Source organism: Cydia amplana, chromosome 23 (genome assembly GCF_948474715.1).
Source record: "Cydia amplana chromosome 23, ilCydAmpl1.1, whole genome shotgun sequence".
Classification (NCBI taxonomy): Eukaryota; Metazoa; Arthropoda; class Insecta; order Lepidoptera; family Tortricidae; genus Cydia; species Cydia amplana.
The window spans coordinates 8386548-8400010 of record NC_086091.1 but is presented as its reverse complement, the minus strand read 5'-3'; the positions used below and the strand labels follow the sequence as shown (position 1 = coordinate 8400010).

General features: G+C 39.4%; 1 protein-coding gene across 1 annotated transcript in view; it reads right to left on the bottom strand.

Moving 5' to 3' along the window:
• LOC134658859 (MAP/microtubule affinity-regulating kinase 3-like) overlaps positions 1 to 13463 on the bottom strand; it is a 153031-nt gene continuing 139568 nt past the window's right edge. Inside the window, exons 19-23 of the mRNA XM_063514530.1 lie at positions 7908 to 7979; positions 6005 to 6064; positions 4457 to 4562; positions 3263 to 3422; positions 1 to 556 (exon numbers count right to left, since the gene is read on the bottom strand). Coding sequence (XP_063370600.1) covers positions 498 to 556; positions 3263 to 3422; positions 4457 to 4562; positions 6005 to 6064; positions 7908 to 7979 — 457 coding nt within the window. The 3' untranslated portion in view covers positions 1 to 497. The remainder of the gene's footprint in view (positions 557 to 3262; positions 3423 to 4456; positions 4563 to 6004; positions 6065 to 7907; positions 7980 to 13463) is intronic.

Below are 13463 nucleotides of genomic sequence, written 5' to 3'. Positions count from 1 at the left end.
TAAAAGTCGAAAAGCTCCGGCGGGGGGATGGGATGCGTCGGGAGACAGTCGCAGGGCGAGGGGGGGGAGGGGGGGGAGACCGCTCGCGGCTGCCGACGCAGCGTGTGCACGCTGTACGAATAAGACTGATGCGGCATTCGTGGCCGCAGCGTCGCTTTACCCGCATCTAAATCCGCACTATCAGCTCTCAAAGACAGGGACGACCTAGGCTGGATAGTTTGGGAAGGATTCGGCGAGAGCGGTGGTCGTAAATAGTCGCTGCGTGCTAACGAAAGTTCCGCCGGCGTGTACGCGGCTAAGAAGTGAGCTAACGCACCTGAAGGGGTCCGCATGCCGCCGTTGGCCATGACAACCATGTCCTCGGCGGAGAGGCGCAGCGAGTCGGTGCGGGGGGGAGGGGGGGGCGGCGCGCGCTCGGAGGAGGAGGAGCGCTCGCGGCGCGGGGAGGGGGGGGAGGGGCGGCGGCGGCGGCGGCGGCGCGGGGCGCTCCCGGGCAGTCACAGTTTGAGCTCGTTCGCGATCTTTGACGCAATGTTCTTGAAGCCGATGCTGGTGCCTGGGTACAAGGAAGACGCATTATAGGGTACTGCGTCAAAAATCAGGTAGACAGTAATTTAAATAATCATAAAATAATTAGTAGATTCTTTCCCCTGAATTCGGCGTGCCTCAACAGTTGTTCAATTATCTTTCCTCTTTTATTATCTACAGTTCTCAACAAAGTCAGATGCGATCGATACCTACTATGCCTTGGAGGATATAATCAAACGGAGACGCCATGTCTGTAATTTTCTGTACAAAACAGTCTGCCGATTTTTGCGGGGGAGGGGAACGCCAAATGTATGCGTAACGTAAAAATAGCCATGTCAGATAAACGTCAGTCCATACATTGTGTATGACCGTTGGCCGCCTATTTTCGACAGAGGGGAAAGCCTGTTAATGGCTACTCCGTTTAGTTGTATCCTCCAAGTCTAAAGTGGTAAAATGCTAGAGATCTGATAGTGATAACATAGTTGACTGTCGGGGGATGGCAGTTGATACGATAGTAAAAAAACACAAGACGTAAAATACACGGACAAAACGACGTTTTCTAAGCTTTTATGTACAACACGCACACAGTCACAACTTAAGACGGCTGAGATCAGAATGGGTCAAAATTAAGTACATATCTGCACGTGCAAAATCGGCGTGTCATAAAATCACTTTTCTGTGCCGTAAATAAATGAATTAGCAGGGTTGATAACACTTTACTGACCGGATATCCGCTATAAGCGCACGCCGTTGAGCGAGAGGCGAGGCAGCTTGCACACTTCGATCTCCCACTGCACTAGCGAGTCCGCGTTAGGGTCGCCATGTATATTATCTGTGGTGCTCAACAGCGATACTGACCGGATATCCGCTTGAAGCGCACGCAGTTGAGCGAGAGGCGAGGCAGCTTGCACACTTCGATCTCCCACTGCACTAGCAAGTCCGCGTTAGGGTCGCCATGTATATTATCTGTGGTGCTCAACAGCGATACTGACCGGATATCCGCTTGAAGCGCACGCCGTTGAGCGAGAGGCGAGGCAGCTTGCACACTTCGATCTCCCACTGCACTAGCGAGTCCGCGTTAGGGTCGCCATGTATATTATCTGCGATGCTCAACAGCGATACTGACCGGATATCCGCTTGAAGCGCACGCCGTTGAGCGAGAGGCGAGGCAGCTTGCACACTTCGATCTCCCACTGCACTAGCGAGTCCGCGTTAGGGTCGCCATGTATATTATCTGCGATGCTCAACAGCGATACTGACCGGATATCCGCTTGAAGCGCACGCCGTTGAGCGAGAGGCGAGGCAGCTTGCACACTTCGATCTCCCACTGCACTAGCGAGTCCGCGTTAGGGTCGCCATGTATATTATCTGCGATGCTCAACAGCGATACTGACCGGATATCCGCTTGAAGCGCACGCCGTTGAGCGAGAGGCGAGGCAGCTTGCACACTTCGATCTCCCACTGCACTAGCGAGTCCGCGTTAGGGTCGCCATGTATATTATCTGCGATGCTCAACAGCGATACTGACCGGATATCCGCTTGAAGCGCACGCCGTTGAGCGAGAGGCGAGGCAGCTTGCACACTTCGATCGCCCACTGCACCAGCGAGTCCGCGTTAGGGTCGCCATGTATATTATTTGCGATGTTCAACAGCGATACTGACCGGATATCCGCTTGAAGCGCACGCCGTTGAGCGAGAGGCGAGGCAGCTTGCACACTTCGATCTCCCACTGCACTAGCGAGTCCGCGTTAGGGTCGCCATGTATATTATCTGCGATGCTCAACAGCGATACTGACCGGATATCCGCTTGAAGCGCACGCCGTTGAGCGAGAGGCGAGGCAGCTTGCACACTTCGATCTCCCACTGCACTAGCGAGTCCGCGTTAGGGTCGCCATGTATATTATCTGCGATGCTCAACAGCGATACTGACCGGATATCCGCTTGAAGCGCACGCCGTTGAGCGAGAGGCGAGGCAGCTTGCACACTTCGATCTCCCACTGCACTAGCGAGTCCGCGTTAGGGTCGCCATGTATATTATCTGCGATGCTCAACAGCGATACTGACCGGATATCCGCTTGAAGCGCACGCCGTTGAGCGAGAGGCGAGGCAGCTTGCACACTTCGATCTCCCACTGCACTAGCAAGTCCGCGTTAGGGTCGCCATGTATATTATCTGCGATGCTCAACAGCGATACTGACCGGATATCCGCTTGAAGCGCACGCCGTTGAGCGAGAGGCGAGGCAGCTTGCACACTTCGATCTCCCACTGCACCAGCGAGTCCGCGTTAGGGTCGCCATGTATATTATCTGCGATGCTCAACAGCGATACTGACCGGATATCCGCTTGAAGCGCACGCCGTTGAGCGAGAGGCGAGGCAGCTTGCACACTTCGATCTCCCACTGCACTAGCAAGTCCGCGTTAGGGTCGCCATGTATATTATCTGCGATGCTCAACAGCGATACTGACCGGATATCCGCTTGAAGCGCACGCCGTTGAGCGAGAGGCGAGGCAGCTTGCACACTTCGATCTCCCACTGCACCAGCGAGTCCGCGTTAGGGTCGCCATGTATATTATCTGCGATGCTCAACAGCGATACTGACCGGATATCCGCTTGAAGCGCACGCCGTTGAGCGAGAGGCGAGGCAGCTTGCACACTTCGATCTCCCACTGCACTAGCAAGTCCGCGTTAGGGTCGCCATGTATATTATCTGCGATGCTCAACAGCGATACTGACCGGATATCCGCTTGAAGCGCACGCCGTTGAGCGAGAGGCGAGGCAGCTTGCACACTTCGATCTCCCACTGCACTAGCGAGTCCGCGTTAGGGTCGCCATGTACGCAGAGGAGCAGGAAACGCTCGCGCTGCTCGTAATCGCAGTTGTTCGCGTCTAGAACCTGAAATAGAAAGTTTATCAACATTATATCGATTAGAAGAATTCTGTGTACGGCCTGCAAACAAATACATTTAAATATCAAGCTCGGCTCGGCTTTGAATTTTGACTAAGTAATTAAGTATTTACATCTGGACTGAGGCCATTTATTTTTGTGCCCTCCGGCCGGAAAGCGTCAACTTTCAGCCATACATTAACTTCTTTTCATTATTATTATTGAGATCTTTTTAATGAGTCTTACTCGGTATGGTTGCGTTTTTCGGTTGGCGAGTTCCTTACTTCACTTTCCGAATAAACTTCGAACATAATATTGAATTGTCATCAAAATTACGGGACTTTATATCAAATTTCAGTAAGTACCTAAATAAATTATGAGATTTTCTCTTATAAAGAATGGTATTTTTTTCTCATACGATTCGCAGTCATCTGGAAAACTGATTAGAGGTACGCGGGCTAAAAAGTTTGAGAAACGAGTCCATGACATCAACTTAACACATTCAGTGCCGAGAATCCGACTATCGGGTATTTTATGATTTCGTTCCCAGGGTGGTTGTACTACAGCTATACAGTGTGTAAGTCAAATACGGGCAATAAATTAAACCAGATATAGAATTTACCCGTCTTATCATTAATTAAGATGTTTTTTTAAGTTACACTTAATTATGACCCCGTGATTAATTTTTTCCACATGTACCGAGCAGCAATGTACTGTAAACATTAAGAAACAAGATGATAATGACATTACGAGATACGAGCTTTTCATAGTAACTGCCAATAAGCGTTGACAGTTACTTTAAAAAGCTCGTATCCCGTAACGTGTGTGGTGTATTACATTGCGGGCCGAATTATTTTGTATGGTTATAATTTTCAATGCATTTCTAAGTAAAATCTATCTCAATATACTTTTTAGGTCCTATGCTAACCACCGTTTAAATATTCGCCCGTATTACCCCGATTTACACACTGTATATGAAGATTTTTTTGTGGGCTATCGCGGATGTCTTGTTTGGCTGGGTGGCAATGAATGTGTTAACTTACCTTGCGAATCTCGGCCATAATCTCATTAGGGTCCCGTGAGGAGGTGGTCTTCATACTCCACGTGAAGCGCAGAACTCGCGGCTTCACCTGCTCATCGTTGCCTTGTCTGCGAGCCACATATACAATACATATCATCACATTACATGGGCAATTTCATTTTAACTTGTACTTTAACCCTTTCGACGCCGTGTCAAACACAAAAGCTGTCACTCAGACGCTACGCCACCGAAGTGTCAAAACTGAAATTGAACTTTATGCATATGCACGTAGGTCTATGTTGATCTGTGGTCTATGACCGATTTAAATTAATCCGTCTTTGGCGTTGGACCTGCGGTGCGTATCGGTCATTGGCGTCCAAAAGGTTAATGCGCGACTTAAGCCGTGATTCAGTAAAGTCTAACCGTTACATTCCTGACAAAATGTATGCGATTGACCGTCAGTTTTGTTACACGGTTAAGTGAAAATGCCCATATACAATTAAATTTATGTGACCAATAAACTTGTTACCGGTCGATTCTCCAAAGTTGTCATGAAATATCAAATATGTGTGCGTAAAAACGATAGGACGACACATATACTGACATATTTCTTTTATTAGTTCATTTAATTCCTCTTTGGTGAATCTAATACTTGAGAACATACCAAAACTTTCAGTTACCTACCTCTGAATTTTATCATGGTAATAAAAGGGTTGAATTGAATGTCAACATATCAACTACACACATGCGGAGTCCAGATGGGATGATCAAATCGACCGATTTGACCAGAAAAGAAATTGGCGTCGATCTCCAATTTAATAACCAATTTCAGTTTATGGCGATATTGGAGCATTCTAAATTAAAAAAGTGCCCCCAAAGGCGAATACTGGAGGCACAAATTGGTATTCTTGCGTCCGCACCTCCATTTTATCGTTAATATTGGTCATAATCGGCGATTGAAATCAGCGAGCCAAATTGGCGCTTGCGTCCGCACCTCCTGATTTCGGACAATTTCATCAGATTGGCGAAATATCGTCCTCGTCTGGACGCCTTCATGGACAAATTAAGAGGAACGCAAAAAAGTTTAATTACTAATTTTGAAATTACTTTAGTTGCTGTAATCCAGCAATTAAACCTTTTTTTGGCCTTTTATTCTCAGCAGCTTCCACGATCGGTCAGCTATAGGGAATATTACGCGAAACTCTGCGCAGGGGGCGCCACTCCCACAATAAGTCACAATCTAAGGGTCTACCGCAAACGAGAGAGTCAAAATTTTGTTATCTAACCTCTCTATTACTCTTGCATGTTCGAGAGATAAAGAGGCAGGTAGCAAGAGTTTCGATTTCGCGTTTCCCGGCAGGCCCTTTGTAAACAAACCGCCTTGATGTATCAATGTCATATTTGATTGTCCGTGAAAACCTGTCAAAAAACAGTTTAAGGTACAGTATGTATAAGTTACTCTATGGTATACTTAAGTCGATAGTGCTGCACCCCGGCGGCAAAACATTGCAGTAATACTCCCTATTACACCAGTTTTAAAAACGTAAAAGGAAAATAAAATGATAATTACCCAAGCAAGGTTTGTGGACTAGCGCCTACGGCATGCTTCGGGGTGGTTGCATCCAACGGCCTAAAATAAAACAGACACATCAACTACCAGAGGGCGCCTCAAGTGCCTTCTGGCATTTGTATCGAGCTGATCACATTTTTTTTACCTTATTTTCTTTAGTCATATTTTTATGATTTGCAATAAACGTGATAATCAAAATTTTGCATTATTAAATACCGTAAGTTAAGGTCTAACATTAAAAGACATTTTTTAACATTGATTACATTATAAAGTTTATTCTCGTGAAAACAATATTACTGACCTAAACTCGCGGTTTTCAATATATAAAAGCCAATATATAGTCATAAATTATATATTTTATTTACTCTTTTCAGCTGAATACAAAAATCCGAAACAAAAAAAGGGTGCACAAACAAATTTGTAAAAAGCACGCAGTAGCACACAAATATAATTTTGGTTTTCTAGTAAAACCTAAAACTCATGCCTAAGACAAACTTACCTTGCAGTTCGCTAAAATTCAAAATGCTATACATGCTCACATCTCACTTGGACGAAGACAGATAAGGTACCGGGGTCCCGTTGTTTCCCATAAAGTTTTAAGTCATAATGTATAATTGATTGTCATATTATCATTAGTCATAAAACTGAAACCGTTAACATTTCAGGATTTTCGTTAGGTTATCCTATAGATAGGTCAGGTTAGGTTTGTTTTATGGCAATCCTGAAAAGTGACGCGTTTCTGAACCAAATGAATTATGGCTAACGAAAATCGGGGCAAACAATACATTATGGCTTAAAACTATTTGGGAAACAATAATAGAGACCCTAAGGTACCACAATTAAGATTTTTTATTTCCTCAAAATAAATAAAATTACTCAAAATGAGATTAGTAAAACTGGCGTAAGTTACGGCTCGGAAAAATTTGGAAAAAAGCAAAACTGTTATCTCTGTTAATCACAATGTAATCCATCCGATTTTATGCCTTATTCATACTTACCCCAGTAATAAATAATAACAACATTACAATTATAGGTACACCAAATTGTAGAAAGTTGTCTATTAAAACATAGCACAATAAGAATTTAAAAAAATAATAAAGGCGGATAAAAACTTCAAAAGAAAACAACCATGGACCCTCCAAAATGCAATGCAATCCCTTTTCAAGTAAAATTTTAGTCAAAATTTTGAGTTTAAACATAAAATCGGTTGGAAAACATAATATATTTTCACACAAAACTTTTAAAAAACTTAAGAAAAACTTGGTCTAATAGACGTGCTGTGGCCTAGTCAAATATTAAACTTTCATTAAATTATTCTTCTTAAAATACGTAATATTCTAGTGATAATTGGTGTAGTATACAATGTTCTCAAAGTAATATCTACGTTAATAAATATAATATACGACGTTGTTACTATACGACAAAACCCCGTGCTTGTCATATTACTTTCGGCCTATTTTAGTAGTCTTAAGTAACACGTCATTTCACGCTTGACTCTAACCTGAGGGCCACGAAACAAAAACCCCGAGCGTGCATCGCTTGACGCTTACGCCGGCCGCCATTCATTTGTTTTATGAATAGCGGGTGACGTCACCGTCCAGCGTAAGGGCTCATTTAGACGGTGTGAGAACTCACATGCGAGTTTTATTACATTGCGTCATTTGATTGGTCGGCTGAACTGTTGTAGCCTCAATGGTCTGCAATGTAACTAAAATCGCATGCGAGTTCGCGCGCCGTCTAAATGAGCCCTACGCTTAGAGCGTGCATTTCGTGGGCGAGGCTTACGTTGAAAAGTAAATAAGGCAAATTAAAAAGTTTCTGAGTCCATAGTAATGCATTAATATATATGGATCAAGACCACAGCACGCCACTCGTTGACCAATATAAATCCGAGCGCGCCTACCTCCGCTGAATGTCCAGCGAGGAGAATATGCGCAGTTTCTGACGAGTCGTCGACTCCCCCAACACGGAGAGGCTGTTAAATAAATACCTACGTCTACAATTGTGCTTAGAAAAGGCGCTAGTCTCAGGCTAAAATACCTAAACGAAGAGCCACGAAAAAAAATGTTCGAAGCGGGCAGCGTCGAGCGTTTTTTGCGTTTTTCGTGGCCCTACCTTAAGTGACTACATTAGTGCTTGGAGAAATCTACCCACTGAAATCTGTCGTATGCTTTTAGAAATTTTTATTTCACAAGTATTGGTTTTACTGTCAATTTAATCTCATATATTCCTGTAATACTGATTACACCGATAAAAAAATAATTGTGAAATAAGAATTATTGGAAAAATTTACTTATTTGCTACACCAGCAAACCAAATTTTACTTAAAGTGACGTCTAGATGCTAGTTGGTACCAAATAGCATATATCTATAATCGCTGCGAGACGTGTTTTTTTTAATTAATTACGGAGTTAGTTCCTGCAGAAATAAACATTCAAAACACCACGAATAGGTACTTAAATACATATTCTTAGTTTCTCACGTTCTTACCTTTTTATGGTATAAATATAATTAGATAAAATCCACATTTTTAGCCAAGAAAATACTTGACCAAATTTATTGTACTATAACGTGTCTTGCTTTCCTATAAGGTCAGGTGGGGTAAAAACACAGTATATTTTGCCCGGGACAAGAGGAACCGTATGAGGTAAGTCCTTCTACGTAAGTAAGGGTATGGTTGTCACAGGGGTTGGTTGTCACAGCAGCTATTTATTTTCCTTGTTTTTTCTCCACCTAACCTTACTAGGGAAACAAATTGAAGGCATGTTTACAAAAACAACATAACTGACTACACTGGTCGAAACGATTAACAATGTTCTTAAAAAAGTGTCAACCGCTCTAAGCAGTTATGTTGGTTTTGTAAACATCCCTTCAATTGAACCCAAATCCTCGTACGGCCAAGTGACTTACGGCATATAAGGAAAAAAATAAAACACAAGTGTATGTTATTGAAAAACCTGATTATTCGGTGAAGCAACACATCCGGTATCACTAAACATGATTTTGACAATTTGGTTATAGACGTTGCGCCAATTTAAAAATACTAACATTATTAAATTTTGGCATTTTCTTACAAGTCATAAACATCAATTATACATGTAAATGCAACGATGCGATGGCCGAATACGAGTATGATAAACATTTGAAGTAATTACAGTGAATTATTTTAATAAGAATGTCAAGAAATGTATTGAAATTTATACGTGTAATAGTTAATTTTCTCAAAAACCCGAACAAGTTTACTATTGTAACTGCTTTTTAGCATAGAATGGTAAATACTGATAATTTATTTTCTATACTGCGTAATTTTTCGTAAATTCACAATTCGCATCTTTTAATTTTACACTACACGTATAAAGTTTCAAAACGATAGCTTATAATCGATGAAATTAAACTAAAAATGCGATGCAAAGCAAATACAATGTCAACCGAAAACGCCAAGGGATGAAAAAAATCTCAAAATATAAAATTACTAAATTACATAAACTAAGTAAACTTAGACTACATTAGAATCTATTGCATTTAGCCTTCACAGTAATAACATAATGTTTTATTTTAAGTAGAAAAATTATCAAAGAAATCATAATGCACTGTTTTGTGTGCGGTCTTCCGGGTTTAATATAAAATATTTTACTATGTAAAGTAAAGTAACCTTGTCGTTTTCTGTTCATAGGTTATTTTATAAAGGAGATTGCCATTTTTTTTTTGTATTCGCTGGATCATCTGTTGTACCACTGAAAAAAATATTTACATCATAAAAATACTTTCATATTTTTAACCAGTTTATATTTCGTTACTAAGTTAGTACCTACGCCGCAATAGGAGATCAATTACAAAATAATTTTCATCATCATCAGTCATTTAAATATTCTTCGTAAAATTTAGAAAAAGACTCGATGAAAGAAAATTGCTATTAACTGTAGCAAAACTAAGTACACATGTAGTGCATACCTATTTTCCATCGTATTTTCACGGAAACGCACGAACGTGTCTTGGTATTTCAGTCAGTCTTGGTACAAAAAGTACTGAGAACGATTATGCATTACATCTGTACGTCGTATTTGCAATGACTCTTACATAAAACGGCAATTTCCTCTAAAATATAATTCGTGTAATTTTTTACTGTACATGTTGGTACATTTAAGATGACGTCCCAATTGAATTCAAATGAACCAGACACGTCTATACAAATATTTCAGCACCTAAGTTTTGCCATCAATACGGGATCTATACACGAGTGTTACACAATAATATATAGATATGAATACCAAAGTATAAGAGTCATACAAGTAAAATACGTCGGATACATATGAGAGACAAAATAATTAGGTATACTGAAATTAGGTATTCTGAACATCCAGCAATAGGATATCCTTATTTAAGTGACTAAAGCTACCTTGTATTCCGTTTTCTGTGTATTTTAATAAAGAAAAAATATTTATTTATAAAGAAAATTTACTTACTTACCTTTATATTTATTATTAGGTACTTAATAGGGAATATTACGCGAAAGTCTGCGTAGGGGGCGCCACTCCCAAAACAAGTAAACAATCTAAGGGTCTACCGCAAACGAGAGAGTCGACATTTTGTTATCTAACCTCTCTATCACTCTTGCATAGTATTCGAGCGATAAAGAGGCAGATGGCTTAGGTTGGATTCCGCGTTTCCCGGTAGACCCTTTGTAAACAAATCGCCTTGATGTATCAATGTCATATTTCATTGTCTGTGAAAACTTGTCAAAAAACAGTTTAAAGTACAGTATGTATAAGTTACTCTATGGTATACTTAAGTCACTAGTGCTGCGCTCTGGCAGCAAAACATTGCAGTAATACTTCCTATTGATGATTTGTTTCAGTAACTAATATGTACCCGATGTAATCTACACAAAAATAAAGAAACGATTGCACATTGATATTAATATAATTTTGATAAACAATATTTTAATTTCTGATTTACGTCACAACGGTGACTGAAAAAATATTGACGATTTGTGAAATAAAATAAAATGTAAACATAGTAAACAGATTTAAATAAATAAATATACACAAAATATAATTACGTATACTTCAACAAATGGACTATATATCACTATGTATTATATAAAGAGTCAAGAACACATATATGTATCTATTTCACAAACCTAGTTAGATGTTTTTGTTCACACTTATACACACAAAAATGTCAAATGTACAAATATGTACAACGATTTAAACGCTACGATAACACAAAGTACGGAACCCTAAAGAGTTTATAATTATGGAAAACAGTGGAGTAGAATAGGCCGCTAACTTAATATGTCATTTATATATTATACCTTTTTTAGACGATTAGAAGTACTGACACTAGGAAATGCATCTGTATGACCTAAAATGTCAGGGATACACGGTTCTAATGACAAGACACAAGAGTTCCATTCCTAGATATATGTATCTGCTATAAGAAAGAAGCGCTTTGATCGTTGATGTCGTGGTAAAATGATAATATCATGTTAATATGTATAATATCCAATTAAAAACAAGCGGTATCAACTTGAAGATCAACTCCATAAAACTCATAACAGTTTTTGATTTTTCCAGCAAAACAAAAAACTGCTCAGTTTTAGCGCCAACTTTTTAGTAAATAGTTAACTTCACTTTCAATGAAAAAACTATTTAGCAATTGAATGTAATTGTATAAAGTACTTTTTTCTACTCCAGTACTTAAATGTGTCAATTAAATGACTGACAGTGATATCTAAAGCAATGTCATTTGAATGATTTGTCTATAGGCTCATAAGATGACTGCTAGCAGTCATCTTATGAGTATAATACAACTGCTTTATTTTTTTTAAAGATACAAGTTCCGATCATCTTGATTGAAAGAGGTATGTTTTCATTTACAATAATAACTCTTTTTTTTTTTTAAATAATAACTCAATTTTTTTTAAATAATAACTCTTTTTTTTTTAATAATAACTCTTTTTTTTTGCTGCAGCTGTCATAGAAAAAGTAATGTATGCAACAGCTCATAATTGGTTCTTAAAATTCTCGGGTCTTTTTTTACAAAACTCGACTACGTCTCGTTTTGTAACTTCGACCCTTGAATTTTAAGAACCCTTATTATATCACTGTTGCATAAACTACTATTACAGTACATATGGTCCTATTTTCCCGCACTAGTGCGTATAATAGCACTTTTCGTGCGACGTCAAAAGTTGAAAGGGCCATATGTACTGTAAAACGTTGTACGATACACGTGCGAATAGGTAATTCGCAACTCGTGTCGATTTAAAACACTCCCTTCGGTCGTGATTTAATTTATCGCCACTCGTTTCGAACTTCCTCATTTCCGCACACAAGTGTGCACAAGTGTTGTGTTTTTTCCGATACAAATCGTAAATAACTATTTCCTATAGAGATAATAACGACAGTCTGGGTATAATATATTTTAGACATTCTGACAGATGAGAGTAATATATTTGGATCTAACATTTGAGAGATCGCAGAGATCGTTTCGTCAGTAGCCTCTCATAACAGTAGAATCCTATTGCTCCTATTGGTTTTGGCCTATTTGATATAATGTACGTTCTACACACCTATATATCTGGGACGTGGGGTATATACGTGTTGCATTCCAGTGTTTTCTATGTGGTAACATCTACTGAGTATTTGTACCAAAGCTATTAGGATCTGCCGCTTACAATCTAAACAATTATCATTATATACTGATATATCTCACTCACTCCTTATAAATAGTATTTATACGTTGTGACAGATAAATCGAAATTCCTCTAAAGAAAGACTTACGTGTTTTAAATAGGTCAGTTCTTTCAACTGATTCAAAGAATCTAAATAATTTCTATTTCGATACAAGTTGACAATAACGTAATCACAAAATGTTTTAATCATCTAAAAGTGCTTTGGGATAATTTCGAAAATCGTCGTCAATAAGGCTGATATTGCTCGGGTTCTGATTTTATTACTTTTCACATAGTCCTCTTAAAGACTGATGATCGGATAAAAATATTACATGTAAGTACCTATTTTAATAAATTAATGACTTTCGCTAGCTTGATTTGGTAGTTGTAGTTGTATTTAATAATTGTTGATGTATAATTATTATTATTTTGCTTTTATGTAAATTCAATGTTGACGTGTAAAAGTGCCCTTGTGGCCTATTTGCTGAATAAATGTTGAAGTTGAAGTTGAAGTTGCTAGAGAAACTCAACACTATTGAGATTATTAAACATAATTTTTAAATTATCTGTCGTTCGGAATTATCCTAATGCACTTTATTCGTAGTATTAAAGATAATGATAGCGGAATAATCGACTATTTATCGTCACACGTATAGTGATTGCATTTGTGGACCATTTCAAACATCATAGGAAAATACGACTAAGAATAACAAGTGGGTAGAACACGATGGAAATATATTATATTATAGTAAGTATTAAAATAAATATCCTTTCAAAATGGTC